Source organism: Ranitomeya variabilis, chromosome 6 (assembly GCF_051348905.1).
Source record: "Ranitomeya variabilis isolate aRanVar5 chromosome 6, aRanVar5.hap1, whole genome shotgun sequence".
In the NCBI taxonomy this organism is placed as follows: Eukaryota; Metazoa; Chordata; class Amphibia; order Anura; family Dendrobatidae; genus Ranitomeya; species Ranitomeya variabilis.
The window spans coordinates 27,936,540-27,955,700 of record NC_135237.1 but is presented as its reverse complement, the minus strand read 5'-3'; the positions used below and the strand labels follow the sequence as shown (position 1 = coordinate 27,955,700).

Below are 19,161 nucleotides of genomic sequence, written 5' to 3'. Positions count from 1 at the left end.
CACACTGCGTAGCGGTAGTTGTGGAGAACTCCAGCCCGGATGCTATTCAATATCTCCTGCCTATTATGTTCACATCCCTCTAAAATGTGTCCACTTACATGGTCAGACGACACATAGAGCGTGTTTGTAGTCTGTTACCATGGATACACATAGGTCTGCACTGAACTTACACACAATACGGTAACAGAAATTCAAGAATTTCATACGGTAAGTGTGACGCCGACCATACTCATAGAACAACCATAAAGAACTTATCAGATGCCGGAGAATTGACTGAAGCTATTAGAATAGCTGAACATAAAGAGTAAAGAGCTGTAATGGGACGGCCAGGCTCCTCCATCAATCCAGAGCAGGCTAAAATAGATTTCTTATTTCCAATGAAGCATTGATGAATTGTACTCAGGTAGAGCACACTGCCGGGGATATGGCATTTCTGAAAAGTCATTTTTCATCTCACTCAGGAAATTGATAAATGGTAGTGGAGATGATAGGAGTATCCAATTATTTCAAGTGTTGTTCCTAAGTTAAAAAAAATACTAGATCTATTATCTATCTATCTATCTATTACCTATCTATCTATCTATCTATGTATCTATCTATCTATCTATCTATGTATCTATCTATCTATCTATCTATCTATCTATCTATCTATTACCTATCTATCTATCTATCTATCTATCTATCTATCTATCTATCTATCTATCTATCTATCTATCTATCCATCTATCTATCTATCTATGTATGTATCTATCTATCTATCTATCGATCTCCTTTACCTATCATTTACAAATTGTAAGATTGCATATACTTATAATTTAACTAAAAGTAACATTATAAATAAATTAAGTTACAAATCCTGTACTGATCTGGAGTTACATCCTGCATTATACTCCAGAGCTGCACTCACTAGGGTTGAGCGAAACGGGTCGATCATTTTCAAAAGTCGCCGACTTTTGGCTAAGTCGGCGTCTCATGAAACCCGATCCGACCCCTGTGCTTGTCGGCCATGCGGTACGCGACTTTCGCGCCAAAGTCGCGTTTCAATGACGCGAAAAGCGCCATTTCTCAGCCAATGAAGGTGAACGCAGAGTGTGGGCAGCGTGATGACATAGATCCTGGTCCCCACCATCTTAGAGAAGGGCATTGCAGTGATTGGCTTGCTGTCTGCGGCGTCACAGGGGCTATAAAGGGGCGTTCCCGCCGACCGCCATCTTACTGCTGCTGATCTGAGCTTAGGGAGAGGTTGCTGCCGCTTCGTCAGAAGCAGGGAGAGCGTTAGGCAGGGTCCACTAACCACCAAACCGCTTGTGCTGCAGCGATTTCCACTGTCCAACACCACCTTCGGTGTGCAGGGACTGTGGAAGCTATTTTTTTTTTTTTTCCCCTCAGCGCTGTAGCTCATTGGGCTGCCCTAGAAGGCTCCGTGATAGCTGTATTGCTGTGTGTACGCCACTGTGGAAACCAACTGCTTTTTTCAAAGCACATATCCTCTTGTTCCTTTCTGCACAGCTATCTTTTTTGTTTGTCCACACTTTTTATTTAATTTGTGCATCAGTCCACTCCTATTGCTGCCTGCCATACCTGGCTTACATTACTGCAGGGAGATAGTAATTGTAGGACAGTCCCTGTTTTTTTTTTTTTTTTTGTGGGAGATTAAGATTGGCATTTCTGCTACAGTGCCATCCCTGTGTGTGCCATCTCTCACTGAGTGGGCCATAGAAAGCCTATTTATTTTTTCCGTGATTTGTGTTCTAAATTCTACCTCAACACAAAAACACTACATCAATCAGTGGGAGAAAAATATTGGCCTCAGTCAGGGCTTGTGTGCCACTCCTGTGTGTGCTATCTCTCATTCAGTGGGCTATAGAAAGCCTATTTATTTATTTATTTTTTTTCTTATTATTTGGTTTCTAAAGTCTCCCTGAAAAAAAAAAAAATAAATAAAAAAACAGTGGGAGAGTAATATTGCCCTTTCAGCTTGTGTGCCAGTCTTGACTCCTGGGTGTGCCACCTCTCTCATTCAGTGGGCCATAGAAAGCCTTTTTTTTTTTTTTTTTTTTTTTAATATTATTGGGTTTCTAAAGTCTCCCTTAAAAAACACAAAATACATAAAAAAACAGTGGGAGAGTAATATTGCCCTTTCAGCTTGTGTGCCAGTCTTGACTCCTGGGTGTGCCACCTCTCTCTCTCATTCAGTGGGCCATAGAAAGGCTATTTATTTTTTTGGTCTTTTTAATATTATTTGGTTTCTAAAGTCTCCCTTAAAAAACAAAAAATACATAAAAAAACAGTGGGAGAGTAATATTGCCCTTTCAGCTTGTGTGCCAGTCTTGACTCCTGGGTGTGCCACCTCTCTCTCTCATTCAGTGGGCCATAGAAAGGCTATTTATTTTTTTGGTTTTTTTAATATTATTTGGTTTCTAAAGTCTCCCTGAAAAAAAAAAAAAACATAAAAAAACAGTGGGAGAGTAATATTGCCCTTTCAGCTTGTGTGCCAGTCTTGACTCCTGGGTGTGCCACCTCTCTCTCTCATTCAGTGGGCCATAGAAATGCTATTTATTTTTTTGTTTTTTTTAATATTATTTGGTTTCTAAAGTCTCCCTTAAAAAACAAAAAATAAATAAAAAAACAGTGGGAGAGTAATATTGCCCTTTCAGCTTGTGTGCCAGTCTTGACTCCTGGGTGTGCCACCTCTCTCTCTAATTGTGGGCCATAGAAAGCCTTTTTTTTTTTTTTTTTTTTTTTTAATATTATTGGGTTTCTAAAGTCTCCCTTAAAAAACAAAAAATACATAAAAAAACAGTGGGAGAGTAATATTGCCCTTTCAGCTTGTGTGCCAGTCTTGACTCCTGGGTGTGCCACCTCTCTCTCTCATTCAGTGGGCCATAGAAAGGCTATTTATTTTTTTGGTTTTTTTAATATTATTTGGTTTCTAAAGTCTCCCTTAAAAAACAAAAAATACATAAAAAAACAGTGGGAGAGTAATATTGCCCTTTCAGCTTGTGTGCCAGTCTTGACTCCTGGGTGTGCCACCTCTCTCTCTCATTCAGTGGGCCATAGAAAGGCTATTTATTTTTTTGTTTTTTTTAATATTATTTGGTTTCTAAAGTCTCCCTGAAAATAAAAAAAAAAAAACTTAAAAAAACAGTGGGAGAGTAATATTGCCCTTTCAGCTTGTGCGCCAGTCTTGACTCCTGGGTGTGCCACCTCTCTCTCTCTAATTGTGGGCCATAGAAAGCCTTTTTTTTTTTGTTTTTTTTTTAATATTATTTGGTTTCTAAAGTCTCCCTTAAAAAACAAAAAATACCTAAAAAAACAGTGGGAGAGTAATATTGCCCTTTCAGCTTGTGTGCCAGTCTTGACTCCTGGGTGTGCCACCTCTCTCTCTCATTCAGTGGGCCATAGAAAGGCTATTTATTTTTTTGGTTTTTTTAATATTATTTGGTTTCTAAAGTCTCCCTGAGAAAAAAAAATAAATAAATTAGGTGGGAGATTAATATTGACATTAGTGCTTGAGTGACAGTCCTGCGTGTGTGTCATCTCTGTGATTTTGTGCCACAGAAAACAGAGTGTGTAACATTGTGCCTGATTTTCCTTGTGGTCTCACCAACCTGTTAAGGGATATTGAAATCATACTGAAGTTATAGCTCACCGTGTAAGTTGTTTGACAGCAACAAATAAAGTTACTTTGGTTAAGATTTTAAAACAATGAGGAAGTCTGGTGCAAGAGGTCGTCGTGGGCGTTCATTGTCAGCTGGTAATGATGGTAGTGGTAGTGGAGCATCAGGTGGTCGTGGGGATAAAAATATTCCACCTAAGTCTGGAGCTGTGGAGCCAGTTTCGTCGTCAGGCTACACAAGGCCTCGAACGCTCTCTTTTCTGGGAGTAGGAAAACCGCTTTTAAAGGCGGAGCAGCAACAGCAAGTTTTGGCTTACATTGCAGACTCAGCCTCTAGCTCTTTTGCCTCCTCTTCCGAAACTGGTAAATGTAAAAGCAGCGCGTCGCTTGTGGATGTTCACGGTCAGGGACAAGTCGCTTCCTTGTCCTCCTCAGCAAAAACTACAACAAGAGAGAAGGATGCAGCAGGCGACACAACGGGTCACTCCATGGAGCTCTTTACACATACCGTCCCTGGCTTAGAAAGTGAAACATTTAACAGGCCATGCCCATTACAAGTAGATTCTGACATGGAGTGCACTGATGCACAGCCACAGCCAGAGTACTATGCTGCTCCTTTGACTCAGACCACCACATTGCCCTCTCAGGGTACAGATCCACAATCAGACCCTGATGAGACTATGTTGCCCCGCCACGAACGCTATACCACCGACCGACACAGTGACACAGACGAAGTTGCACACGAGCTCGAAGAGGAGGTAATAGATGACCCAGTTATTGACCCCGATTGGCAGCCATTGGGGGAACAGGGTGCAGGCGGCAGTAGTTCAGAAGCGGAGGTGGAGGAGGGGCCGCAGCAGGCATCAACATCGCAACAGGTTCCATCTGCCGGGCCCGTATCTGGCCCAAAACGCGTGTCAAAGCCAAAACCTGTTGGAGGACAGCGTGGCCATCCGGTTAAAGCTCAGTCTGCAATCCCTGAAAAGGGATCCGAGTCTAGGAAGAGTGCAGTCTGGCATTTTTTTAAACAACATCCAACTGATCAGCGCAAAGTCATCTGTCAAAAATGTTCAACTAGCTTAAGCAGAGGTCAGAATCTGAAAAGTCTAAATACTAGTTGCATGCATAGACACTTAACCACCATGCATTTGCAAGCCTGGACTAACTACCAAACGTCCCTTAAGGTTGTAGCACCCTCGGCCAATGAAGCTAGTCAGCAACGCAACATCCCTTCCGTCACTGTAAGGCCACCATTTTCCGCACCACCGGCAGTATCTGTGCAGGTTTCTTTGCCAGCCAAAAGCAGTCAGGGTCAGGGAACCACCAGTTTTGTAGGAGGAAATATTGCATCTAGGGCACCGGCGGAAACAATACCGTCTCCAACCGTCTCTCAGTCTGCCATGTACACCGGCACACCCGAAAGTTCCACGATCTCCAGCTCTCCAGTCCAGCTCACCCTACATGAGACTCTGGTTAGAAAAAGGAAGTACTTATCCTCACATCCGCGTACACAGGGTTTTAACGCCCACATAGCTAGACTAATCTCGTTAGAGATGATGCCCTACCGGTTAGTTGAAAGCGAAGCTTTCAAAGCCCTGATGGAGTACGCTGAACCACGATACGAGCTACCCAGTCGACACTTTTTTTCCAGAAAAGCCATCCCAGCCCTGCACCAGCATGTTAAACAGCGCATCGTCCATGCACTCAGGCAATCTGTGAGTACAAAGGTGCACCTGACTACAGATGCATGGACCAGTAGGCATGGCCAGGGACGTTATGTGTCCATCACGGCACACTGGGTGAATGTGGTGGATGCAGGGTCCACAGGCGACATCAATTTAGGGACAGTTGTGCCTAGCCCACGGTCTAGGAAACAGTTGGCTGTAGGCGTTCGCACCCCCTCCTCCTCCTCCTCCTCCTCGTCCTCCTGCAGAAGCTACAGCTCTTCCACAGAACGCAGTCTGCCAACCACTCCATCGGCAGATGACACTGTTGCACACCAGTTGTCCCATTATGGGCCAGCTACTGCCAAGCGTCAGCAGGCTGTATTGGCTATGAAGTGTTTGGGCGACAACAGACACACCGCGGAAGTTCTGTCCGAGTTCTTGCAACAAGAAACGCAGTCGTGGCTGGGCACAGTAGATCTTGAGGCAGGCAAGGTAGTGAGTGATAACGGAAGGAATTTCATGGCTGCCATCTCCCTTTCCCAACTGAAACACATTCCTTGCCTGGCTCACACCTTAAACCTGGTGGTGCAGTTCTTATTGAAAACTTATCCTGGGTTCTCCGACCTGCTCCTCAAAGTGCGTGCACTTTGCTCACATATCCGACGTTCGCCTGTACACGCCAGCCGTATGCAGACCTATCAGCGGTCTTTGAACCTTCCCCAGCATCGCCTAATCATAGACGTTGCAACAAGGTGGAACTCAACACTGCACATGCTTCAGAGACTGTGCGAACAGAGGCGTGCTGTTATTTATTTGTGGGAGGATACACGGGCAGGCAGTAGGATGGCAGACATGGAGTTGTCAGGTGTGCAGTGGTCTAAGATACAAGACATGTGTCAAGTCCTTCAGTGTTTTGAGGAATGCACACGGCTGGTTAGTGCAGACAACGCCGTAATAAGCATGAGCATCCCCCTAATGCGTCTGCTGATGCAAAGTTTGACGCACATAAAGGAGCAGGCGTCTGCACCAGAGGAAGAGGAAAGCCTTGATGACAGTCAGCCATTGTCTGGTCAGGGCAGTGTACAGGACGAGGTAGCGGGCGAAGAGGAGGTGGAGGACGAGGAGGATGATGGGGATGAGTATATTTTTAATGCCGAACCTTTCCCGGGGGCACAGGAAATTGGTTGCGTGTCACGGCCGGGTTCTGGTTTTTTGAGGGACACAAGTGACGTAGATTTGCCTGCAACTGCCCCTCAACCAATCACAACCGGAGATTTGACAACTGGAACTTTGGCCCACATGGCGGATTATGCCTTACGTATCCTAAAAAGGGACACACGCATTACGAAAATGATGAACGATGACGATTACTGGTTGGCCTGCCTCCTTGATCCACGCTATAAAGGCAAATTGCAAAATATTATGCCACATGAGAACTTGGAACTAATATTAGCAACCAAACAATCAACTCTTGTTGACCGTTTGCTTCAGGCATTCCCAGCACACAGCGGCGGTGATGGTTCTCACATGAGCCGTTGTGGGCAACATGGCAGAGGTGTTAGAAGTGTACCAATCCGCAGTGCACACGAGCTCCAGGGGGCAGCAGACTAGGAGTGTTAGGGGTGCACACATCAGAAGTGGCGTTGGACAGAGGGGTTTTCTGACCAGGTTGTGGAGTGATTTTGCTATGACCGCAGACAGGACAGGTACTGCTGCATCAATTGAAAGTGACAGGAGACAACATTTGTCCAGTATGGTTACTAACTATTTTTCATCCCTTATCGATGTTCTCCTCAACCGTCATTCCCATTTGATTACTGGGCCTCCAAATTAGACACCTGGCCAGAATTGGCAGAATATGCATTGCAGGAGCTTGCTTGCCCGGCAGCAAGTGTCCTATCAGAAAGAGTATTCAGTGCTGCAGGTTCAATATTAACCGAAAAAAGGACTCGTCTGGCTACCCAAAATGTTGACGATCTAACATTCATTAAAATGAACCACAACTGGATTTCGAAATTTTTTGCCCCACCTTGCCCGGCCGACACCTAGCTTTCCTATGAAAAGCTCTTGCCTGTGAATTACTTTTCTAATGTCTAATTTGCTGCAGCTGATTGTACAGCATACGACATGTTTACACCTCCCTAAATGGCCAAACTCCCCACACGGGGCCGTGGTATCGCGACTTGGCGCAAGCACCCGTGAGACTGCTGTTTGTCTGAAGAGGTGGGTGTGCTCGCTTTTGGTTGACGGCATTGCTACTGGGTCCCTCATAGTACAATGTAGTGTCTCTGGCGGTGGTGGTGCGCACCCAACGTCAGACACACCGTTGTAACATGAGGGGCCCTGGGGCGGTCCCGCCGGCCTCAAGAGAGTTCCCCCCTACCCCAGCTCAAAATGTGCTCTACCACGTGCAAAATTATGTCGCACAGCTCCACCAATCTTTAGTCTATTCGCTGACATCATTCAATGTCTGGCACTGACAATACAAATTTGTAGACATCTATGATGCAACTTAAAGTAGTCTGTGTCTGTGTCCTATATTGGCACCATTAAATAGTTACTGCCAAATTACTATGTCAGAAACTCAGTAGATGAGCCCACCCCTGTACCTAAGTATGCCACCTTTTTTTTTGTTTTGGTTGTTTTGCGAGACATTAACATCTATTTATATTTTGGGAGTACTGGGACAGACACTCCTTGCACTACTCCTCCACTCACCACCAAGCTGCCTGTGTATCCATGTAACCGCTGTAAAGCTGCCATGAGCCTATTGTTTGTTATTTTAGGCCTTTGATAGCCTGTCTGCGGTCCCTACTTTAAATACTCCTCCACTCATCACCAGCTGCCTGCCCGTGTATCCATGTAACCGCTGTAAAACTGCCATGAGCCTATTGTTTGTTTTTTTAGGCCTTTGATAGCCTGTCTGCGGTCCCTACTTTAAATACTCCTCCACTCACCACCAAGCTGCCTGCCCGTGTATCCATGTCCCCGCTGTAAAACTGCCATGAGCCTATTGTTTGTTATTTTAGGCCTTTGATAGCCTGTCTGCGGTCCCTACTTTAAATACTCCTCCACTCACCACCAAGCTGCCTGCCCGTGTATCCATGCAACCGCTGTAAAACTGCCATGAGCCTATTGTTTGTTATTTTAGGCCTTCGAAGCCTGTCTGCGGTCCCTCCTTACACTAGGCCTCCACTGACCAGACCACTGCTGCCCGTGTACCCCTGGAACCAATTTTAAAGTGCCTACAGCCAGCCCATTTTATTGTGTTAGGCCTTCGAAGCCTGTCTGCGGTCCCTCCTTCCACTAGGCCTCCACTGACCAGACCACTGCTGCCCGTGTACCCCTGGAACCAATTTTAAAGTGCCTACAGCCAGCCCATTTTATTGTGTTAGGCCTTCGAAGCCTGTCTGCGGTCCCTCCTTCCACTAGGCCTCCACTGACCAGACCACTGCTGCCCGTGTACCCCTGGAACCAATTTTAAAGTGCCTACAGCCAGCCCATTTTATTGTGTTAGGCCTTCGAAGCCTGTCTGCGGTCCCTCCTTCCACTAGGCCTCCACTGACCAGACCACTGCTGCCCGTGTACCCCTGGAACCAATTTTAAAGTGCCTACAGCCAGCCCATTTTATTGTGTTAGGCCTTCGAAGCCTGTCTGCGGTCCCTCCTTCCACTAGGCCTCCACTGACCAGACCACTGCTGCCCGTGTACCCCTGGAACCAATTTTAAAGTGCCTACAGCCAGCCCATTTTATTGTGTTAGGCCTTCGAAGCCTGTCTGCGGTCCCTCCTTCCAATAGGCCTACACTGACAAAGGTACACCTGACAACAGACACATGGACCTGTAGGCATGGCCACGGAAGGTTACGTGTCCTTTGTGGCTCAATGGGTTAATGTATTGGATGCATGGTCCACACAGGGGACAGCCTGCTAAGTCTGTATGCAGTCCCTAATTCAAGTTGTCCTCAACTGAATAAAGCTGAGCTTCTACCTTCTGGCTCTCATTAAGTGTTTTTTAAAAAACAAAATGGTGGTTAGGGCCTACTAACGGCTTCTGCCCCTCCCTGGTGTTGCCCTCAACTGAATAAAGCTGAGCTTCAACCTTCTGGCTCTCATTAAGTGTTTTTTAAAAAACAAAATGGTGGTTAGGGCCTACTAACGGCTTCTGCCCCTCCCTGGTGTTGCCCTCAACTGAATAAAGCTGAGCTTCTACCTTCCGGCTCTGATTAACTGCTGTTTTTAAACACATTGCTGGTTCCGGCCTACTAACGGTGTCTGCCCCTGCCTGGTGTTGCCCTCAACTGAATAAAGCTGAGCTTCAACCTTCTGGCTCTCATTAAGTGTTTTTTAAAAAACAAAATGGTGGTTAGGGCCTACTAACGGCTTCTGCCCCTCCCTGGTGTTGCCCTCAACTGAATAAAGCTGAGCTTCTACCTTCCGGCTCTGATTAACTGCTGTTTTTAAACACATTGCTGGTTCCGGCCTACTAACGGTGTCTGCCCCTGCCTGGTGTTGCCCTCAACTGAATAAAGCTGAGCTTCAACCTTCTGGCTCTCATTAAGTGTTTTTTAAAAAACAAAATGGTGGTTCCGGCCTACTAACGGTGTCTGCCCCTGCCTGGTGTTGCCCTCAACTGAATAAAGCTGAGCTTCAACCTTCTGGCTCTCATTAAGTGTTTTTTAAAAAACAAAATGGTGGTTAGGGCCTACTAACGGCTTCTGCCCCTCCCTGGTGTTTCCCTCAACTGAATAAAGCTGAGCTTCTACCTTCCGGCTCTGATTAACTGCTGTTTTTAAACACATTGCTGGTTCCGGCCTACTAACGGTGTCTGCCCCTGCCTGGTGTTGCCCTCAACTGAATAAAGCTGAGCTTCAACCTTCTGGCTCTCATTAAGTGTTTTTTAAAAAACAAAATGGTGGTTCCGGCCTACTAACGGTGTCTGCCCCTGCCTGGTGTTGCCCTCAACTGAATAAAGCTGAGCTTCAACCTTCTGGCTCTCATTAAGTGTTTTTTAAAAAACAAAATGGTGGTTAGGGCCTACTAACGGCTTCTGCCCCTCCCTGGTGTTGCCCTCAACTGAATAAAGCTGAGCTTCTACCTTCCGGCTCTGATTAACTGCTGTTTTTAAACACATTGCTGGTTCCGGCCTACTAACGGTGTCTGCCCCTGCCTGGTGTTGCCCTCAACTGAATAAAGCTGAGCTTCAACCTTCTGGCTCTCATTAAGTGTTTTTTAAAAAACAAAATGGTGGTTAGGGCCTACTAACGGCTTCTGCCCCTCCCTGGTGTTGCCCTCAACTGAATAAAGCTGAGCTTCTACCTTCCGGCTCTGATTAACTGCTGTTTTTAAACACATTGCTGGTTCCGGCCTACTAACGGTGTCTGCCCCTGCCTGGTGTTGCCCTCAACTGAATAAAGCTGAGCTTCAACCTTCTGGCTCTCATTAAGTGTTTTTTAAAAAACAAAATGGTGGTTAGGGCCTACTAACGGCTTCTGCCCCTCCCTGGTGTTGCCCTCAACTGAATAAAGCTGAGCTTCTACCTTCCGGCTCTGATTAACTGCTGTTTTTAAACACATTGCTGGTTCCGGCCTACTAACAGTGTCTGCCCCTGCCTGGTGTTGCCCTCAACTGAATAAAGCTGAGCTTCAACCTTCTGGCTCTCATTAAGTGTTTTTTAAAAAACAAAATGGTGGTTCCGGCCTACTAACGGTGTCTGCCCCTGCCTGGTGTTGCCCTCAACTGAATAAAGCTGAGCTTCAACCTTCTGGCTCTCATTAAGTGTTTTTTAAAAAACAAAATGGTGGTTAGGGCCTACTAACGGCTTCTGCCCCTCCCTGGTGTTGCCCTCAACTGAATAAAGCTGAGCTTCTACCTTCCGGCTCTGATTAACTGCTGTTTTTAAACACATTGCTGGTTCCGGCCTACTAACGGTGTCTGCCCCTGCCTGGTGTTGCCCTCAAATGAATAAAGCTGAGCTTCAACCTTCTGGCTCTCATTAAGTGTTTTTTAAAAAACAAAATGGTGGTTCCGGCCTACTAACGGTGTCTGCCCCTGCCTGGTGTTGCCCTCAACTGAATAAAGCTGAGCTTCAACCTTCTGGCTCTCATTAAGTGTTTTTTAAAAAACAAAATGGTGGTTAGGGCCTACTAACGGCTTCTGCCCCTCCCTGGTGTTGCCCTCAACTGAATAAAGCTGAGCTTCTACCTTCCGGCTCTGATTAACTGCTGTTTTTAAACACATTGCTGGTTCCGGCCTACTAACGGTGTCTGCCCCTGCCTGTTGTTGCCCTCAACTGAATAAAGCTGAGCTTCAACCTTCTGGCTCTCATTAACTGTTTTTTAAAAAACAAAATGGTGGTTCCGGCCTACTAACGGTGTCTGCCCCTGCCTGGTGTTGCCCTCAACTGAATAAAGCTGAGCTTCAACCTTCTGGCTCTCATTAACTGTTTTTTAAAAAACAAAATGGTGGTTAGGGCCTACTAACGGTGTCTGCCCCTCCCTGGTGTTGCCCTCAACTGAATAAAGCTGAGCTTCAACCTTCTGGCTCTCATTAAGTGTTTTTTAAAAAACAAAATGGTGGTTAGGGCCTACTAACGGTGTCTGCCCCTCCCTGGTGTTGTCCTCAACTGAACAAAGCTGAGCTTCCACATTCTGGCTTTCGGCCTATACTATCAGATATTAAACTGCATTTGGCCTACTAGTGTGGTTAGGCCCTTGAAACAGTGTCTGCTGCTCTTGGGTTTGCTACTCCACTGAACAAAGCAATGCCGCCTGTTTAGTCCTGTTACCAATTTTGATCTGCATTTAGCCTACTTTATTCTTTGGCCCTATATCTGTTTCCTCATCATCCTGCCCATTGCCCAGCCACTGCTAGATGAGTCTGCTGGTACATTGACCTAGACCACTACATTCCCCTTGTACTCTACACAGCCAGAATCTGACCCTGCTGAAAGTAAGGTTCCCCTTCCCGCATATTATACCACCTTACACAGGGACAAAGAGGAAGGTGCAGATGAAAGTGCAGGTTCCTTCATCAGGTGGGGGGGCATACTCGTTGGCGACGTCACTGGCACAGGGCCACTCAGAGTACGCAAAAGTGTCGCTGCTGGTGGGAGGCGCCCCCGCCATGCAAACACACCGCCGTACTTTGAGGGGCCCTGTGCCAGTGCCAATGCGAACGAGTGGGCCCCCCCTGCTTGCTCAGGATCACAGCACTTGCAACGTTGAAATACTTACCTCTCCCTGCTCCACCGCCATGACGTAGTCCATGTTTCCTGGGCCCACTAAAACCTTGAACCAGCCCTACCCCCACAACTTTTGCCAAATGACCACCAATTTCCAGTGCCCAACTATTATTATAAAGTTAATTAAGATTGACAAGCTTCAGAAAACAAGAATGGATGTTTTTGGCAGTAAAATGGGCACTGTAGGTGTTTTCCTGGCCTCCACTCACTGCCGGCTATGCTTCCCCATTGACTTGCATTGGGTTTCGTGTTTCGGTCGATCCCCGACTTTTAGCGATAATCGGCCGACTTCACTCGACTCGACTCTGGACTAAATCGGGTTTCACAAAACCAGACTCGATCTTAAGAAAATGAAAGTCGCTCAACCCTAGCACTCACTATTCTGCTGGTGCAGTCACTGTGTACATACATTACATTACTGATCCTGAGTTACATCTTGTATTATACCCCAGAGCTGCACTCACTATTCTGCTGGTGCAGTCACCGTGTACATACATTACATTACTGATCCTGAGTTACATCCTGTATTATACCCCAGAGCTGCACTCACTATTCTGCTGGTGCAGTCACTGTGTGCATACATTACATTACTGATCCTGAGTTACATCCTGTATTATACTCCAGAGCTGCACTCACTATTCTGCTGGTGCAGTCACTGTGTACATACATTACATTACTGATTCCGAATTACATCCTGTATTATACTCCAGAGCTGCACTCACTATTCTGCTGGTGCAGTCACTGTGTACATACATTACTGATCCTGAGTTACATCCTGTATTATACCCCAGAGCTGCACTCACTATTCTGCTGGTGCAGTCACTGTGTACATACATTACTGATCCTGAGTTACATTCTGTATTATACCCCAGAGCTGCACTCACTATTCTGTTGGTGCAGTCACTGTGTACATACATTACATTACTGATCCTGAGTTACATCCTGTATTATACTCCAGAGCTGCACTCACTATTCTGCTGGTGCAGTCACTGTGTACATACATTACATTACTGATCCTGAGTTACATCCTGTATTATACCCCAGAGCTGCACTCACTATTCTGCTGGTGCAGTCACTGTGTACATACATTACATTACTGATCCTGAGTTACATCCTGTATTATACTCCAGAGCTGCACTCACTATTCTGCTGGTGCAGTCACTGTGTACGTACATTACATTACTGATCCTGAGTTACATCCTGTATTATACCCCAGAGCTGTACTCACTATTCTGCTGGTGCAGTCACTGTGTACATACATTACTGATCCTGAGTTACATTCTGTATTATACCCCAGAGCTGCACTCACTATTCTGTTGGTGCAGTCACTGTGTACATACATTACATTACTGATCCTGAGTTACATCCTGTATTATACTCCAGAGCTGCACTCACTATTCTGCTGGTGCAGTCACTGTGTACATACATTACATTACTGATCCTGAGTTACATCCTGTATTATACCCCAGAGCTGCACTCACTATTCTGCTGGTGCAGTCACTGTGTACATACATTACATTACTGATCCTGAGTTACATCCTGTATTATACCCCAGAGCTGCACTCACTATTCTGCTGGTGCAGTCACTGTGTACATACATTACATTACTAATCCAGAGTTACATTCTGTATTACATTGTGCTACTTTGTGACATAACCTTCTTTTCCTTTGTATTTTTAGAATGGTCCCATCCTACCATGTGTCATTTAGCAAGTCGACATTTGCTCCTTAAAGCTCTAGGACCTTAGTGTAATTTGCACTCGTGACTCCACTCGATATTGGTTCCCTCTGTGGATGGTGGATCCAGTGACTCCTGGCATCTTCCTCATATAAATCATTTCGAGCCCCTTATACTTACTGAGAATGTACAGACTAATGAGAGTCAGTCTTAATTAAGGCTCTTATTAGCGGTGATTACTGGTGTCCGCTCTTTATTTTGCTCATGTCCTCGATACCCCGCTTCTCCCCATCATTTGTACCGCACACCATTCCCATCCTCAGAGCTGCCAGATTTTTCTTACATTTGTATTGCATTAAGTCCCATTATAAGAGATTACTTTGCAAATCCCTTCATAAAGGATAAGACACCAAGAAGGAGTCTGGGAAGTAAAGCTCTTTTTATGCACAGTGCATCAAAGTGGTCCCAATGCTCTGAAGACGCAGCAATTTCTTCAACGTCGGCTGGCAGTTTCTTAAAATATAGGTCTGTCAGGCTCATAATAGATTCTTACATTATTTGATTTGCGGTTCATCTAAGAAACATTCATATTTTGGAAGAATGTCAGAATTCTCCATGGAGCCGATTCAGCTGTCCTACGGGGGGATAGCTGTGAAATGATCTTGTAACATTAAAGTAGAACTACTTGGCGGTGCACAATTCCTAATTGGTGGCCCATTGCTAGAACAGGCCATCAAGTTGGACCCCCGCTAATCACAAGAACAAAGGGATCCATTCGGCTTTGACCAGACATGGAGCTACCGCCGTCTGTGCACACTTTGGCCTTGTGGCTCAGGGACTTACAAGTTGGCAGAACTAGGAGGGTTATTCCCATCTAGGACATTTATGACATATTCACGAGATGTGACACAAATGTCACATCGATATAGGTCTCACAGGGATCTCGAGAATGACGTTGAGGAGGTTCCTGCGCATGAACGACTCTCTCCATTTGTTTGTATATGAGTACCATTATTGATTCCATCGGGAATGAAGAGGTGGCCCAACTCTTCCAGTTGTTACTATTCTGAAAATTGCTTATCAAGTTTGCTCAGCACTTTTGAAGACTTCCATATAAATAAATAAAATTGTGCATGCTACGGCACCTCTCCCGACTGCTATTTTTTTTTGGGTTGGAATTAACATACAAATGAATGGCGAGTGCTGCGCATGCGCAAGCACCTCTCCCAAAGGCAGTTTTTATCAGCAGTTTTATTAGCATTTTCTAGAACATCTACACAAATCAATGGAAAGAGTCCTTCATGAGTGGCCACATTTCTAGTACCGGGAGAAATTTTCACCAGTAATGGTTGGAATTAACATACAAATGAATGGAGAGTGCTGCGCATGCGCAAGCATCTCTCCCAATGGCAGTTTTTATCAGCAGTTTTATTAGCATTTTCTAGAACATCTACACAAATCAATAATAAGAGTCCTTCATGAGTGGCCACATTTCTAGTACCAGAAGCAATTTTCACCAGTAATGGTTGGAATTAACATTCAAATGAATGGAGAGTGTTGCACATGCGCAAGCACCTCTACCAATGGCAGCTTTTAGCACCAGTTTTATTAGCATTTTCTAGAACATTTACACAAATCAATGGTAAAAGTCCTTCATGTGTGGCCACTTTTCCAATTCCAGGGGTAATTTTCACCAGTAATGTACGGAACTACCGTACAAATGAATTCAGAGTATTGCGCATGTTCAGGAGCCTATCTTGATGGCAATTTTTAGCAGCAATTTGCAGGACACCTACAAAAATCAATGGAAAGAGTCCTTCATGCATGGCCACATTTTCAGTATCGGGGAAAATTTTCAACAGTAATGTTCGGGTCTACCATATATGTGAATGAACAATGTTGCACATGCGTGGGCACCTTCCTTGATGGCAACATTTATAAGCAATTTTTGAAAATTCCATGGAAATTAATGGAAAGGGTTCTTCATGCAGTTTTTGACAATAATGTTAAAACCACCATGCAAATGAACAGAGAGAGCAGAGCATGCGCCACCTCCTTTCTTTTGCCGAGGACACCTGAAAAATGCAATGTTTTTTTTTAGTTATTTCATCTCACAGTTAAGTCTGGCATGTTAATAGTTGTCTATAGCCAGTTTTACCTCTAGTTTTGCATCTCAGTCGCCCCCCAAGTTAATGTGACTGGGGTCTAACATTAGACCTGGTGCACCAAAACTGGTACTGACATCTGACAATATCCATCTATGAAAACAGGAATAACCCTTTAACATGTTTCTAATAGATTTACTCTTTAAAGCAAAACTCAAAATTTGCCCCCGATTCTTGGGCATGTGGTAAGATATAGGTGGAAATATTAGTAACTAGGTATCTGTATGAAATGTCCTCCCCCAGTAGTAAATTGTCCTTGTTTCCAATATTTAATTTTTAATTTAATTTTTCATTTTCTTTTTTTCAGGTGATATGTGCAAATATAACAGGTGGTGGGAAACTTGGAAACTTTAAATCAGGAGGCTCCATATCAACACTTAAGCATATATGGACAGAAAGTAACAAAGACTTGTCTATCAGTCGACTCCTTTCACAGACTTTTCACGGTAAAGAAAACCAAACTTCCTTGGATATGAGATACGATACTCCAGAGCCGTATACGGAGCAAGAACTTTGGGAATGGCTGAGGAACTCGACAGATCTTCAGGGACCACGTTCCCGATCCAAAAGACGGCCAATTGTTAAGACGGGAAAGTTTAAGAAAATGTTTGGCTGGGGGGATTTCCATTCCAACATCAAAACTGTAAAGTTAAATTTATTGATAACAGGGAAAATTGTGGACCATGGCAATGGAACCTTCAGTGTCTACTTTCGGCACAACTCAACTGGTCAAGGAAATGTGTCCGTGAGCTTAGTTCCTCCAACCAAAATCGTGGAATTTGACTTGGCTCAGCAATCGGTGATTGACGCGAAAGATTCCAAGTCCTTCAATTGCCGTATTGAGTATGAAAAGGTCGACAAGGCTACCAAGAACACTCTTTGCAACTATGACCCTTCAAAAACATGCTACCAGGAGCAAACCCAAAGTCATGTATCTTGGTTATGCTCCAAGCCCTTCAAGGTGATCTGTATTTATATATCATTTTATAGTACAGATTATAAACTAGTACAAAAGGTGTGTCCTGATTACAACTATCACAGCGACACGCCATACTTCCCTTCTGGTTGACAATAAGACGTATGCAAGACTTACCTCTAAGGAAAACAAAAATAAAAAAAAGGTGACTGGGCTGGAACCGTATCCAAGAAAGTCCCATCAATTGCCTGGAATGTGTCTACTTAATAAACGATGATGAAACAAAACAAAAACAACAAAAACTTTTCTATGGAATCAATCAGATGCTATTGACCTTTCCCCGACTGATCGCTCCATAATCTATTTACTAGGTGTAAGTCACTGTGGATATAAAGGGAACACACACAGAAACGCACACGCAATGTCGCAAATGTCGAATACATAATGTTTCACAAAAAAAATATTTACAAGGAACCAAAAACAAAAAAGAATTAGCCATATCCAAGTCATAAGTATCAAAAATTGAGCCCTCACCACAACTTTAACCCAGGAGGTTTTGCTTATTCTAGATTTGCCAATTTAGGACTTTGTATCTATAAGGTGTGTGCCGTCGGTATGAATCCTTCAGGTTAGCGACCTAACAAACCTAACACACAAAAAAAGGCACATTGATGATGGTGAATAGAGTCAATTGGAGCCCATGGTAAATAAAGATGAAAATCCATTTACAATTTACACGGTCTACTAAGTCACATCGGAATATGTCAGGTTCCTCTTCCCGAAACACCGAGGTTGAGTTGAGAAATGTTGACACAAAACTCCAAGGTTGAGTTGAGAAATATTGACCCAAAACTCTGAGGTTGAGTTGAGAAATGTTGACCCGAAACTTCGAGGTTGAGTTGAGAAATGTTGACCCGCACTTGTGTAATTTGTGAATGGGTGAAATCTTTCTTCCGGTATATTGTATACTTAAGTATCCTAGTCGACATTTGTATGAATGGTTTGTATTGTATATAGTTTAACCCGTGTTCCTTGAGCAGCTTCTTAATATAACTAGTAAATGTCTCCGCTTGTTATTGGTTAAATACAATGAGAGGACTTGAGGATTTCCATGTTTATCGACTTAGCTGTAAAACTTCATTAATACGAGAGGACATAATTATGTATAAAGCATTTATTCTGCTAAGTATTGTTGAAAGCTAAACATATACAACATTGAAGTCTGTATGCATTTAGATATTTTATTTCTGGACGAGATAAAAAAAAAGGTGAATTGTATATAAAAATAAAAGACATAACGTTGAATTTAAAGAGGTGAAACTGGTGTCTCAATCAGGAAATGTTTCCACTTTTTATCCAAATGTTTATGCAGTAACCATTGCCAGACAATGCAAAATAAAATTCCTGAAGGGCACGCACATTACCGCCACTCGCTACCATAAAAATACTTCTACAGAAAGCTGAAAAATACTTCCATATGGTGCAAATACAATAACACTATTTACTGTCATTATAATACTGCCACACAATGCTAAATAATATATCTACTGTATAAGGTAGACACATAATATTGCCATTTATCATACAATGCTAACTAGTATATATATGGTACACACATAATATTGCCATTCACTGCCACAATAATATTGCAATACAATGTCAAATAATACTCCTATACAGTACACACATAATACCACTGAAATTAATACTTCTTCATGGTGTGCACACAATATTGCCACTCATTGCCATAATAATACTCCTATATAATCTAAATGAATGCTCCTACACCATGCACACACACAATACCACCATTCACTTCTATTAAAAAACTGCCATACAATAATAAATAATATATCTATATGGTACAATCATAAT

The 19,161-nt window shown here is 44.0% G+C and overlaps 1 protein-coding gene across 1 annotated transcript in view; it reads left to right on the top strand.

The window, feature by feature from the left end:
• Nucleotides 1-18,602, top strand: part of NXPH1 (neurexophilin 1) — a 516,361-nt gene extending 497,759 nt beyond the window's left edge. The window contains exon 2 of the mRNA XM_077268109.1: nt 16,678-18,602. Coding sequence (XP_077124224.1) covers nt 16,678-17,439 — 762 coding nt within the window. The 3' untranslated portion in view covers nt 17,440-18,602. The remainder of the gene's footprint in view (nt 1-16,677) is intronic.
• The last annotated feature ends 559 nt before the right edge of the window (nt 18,603-19,161 follow it).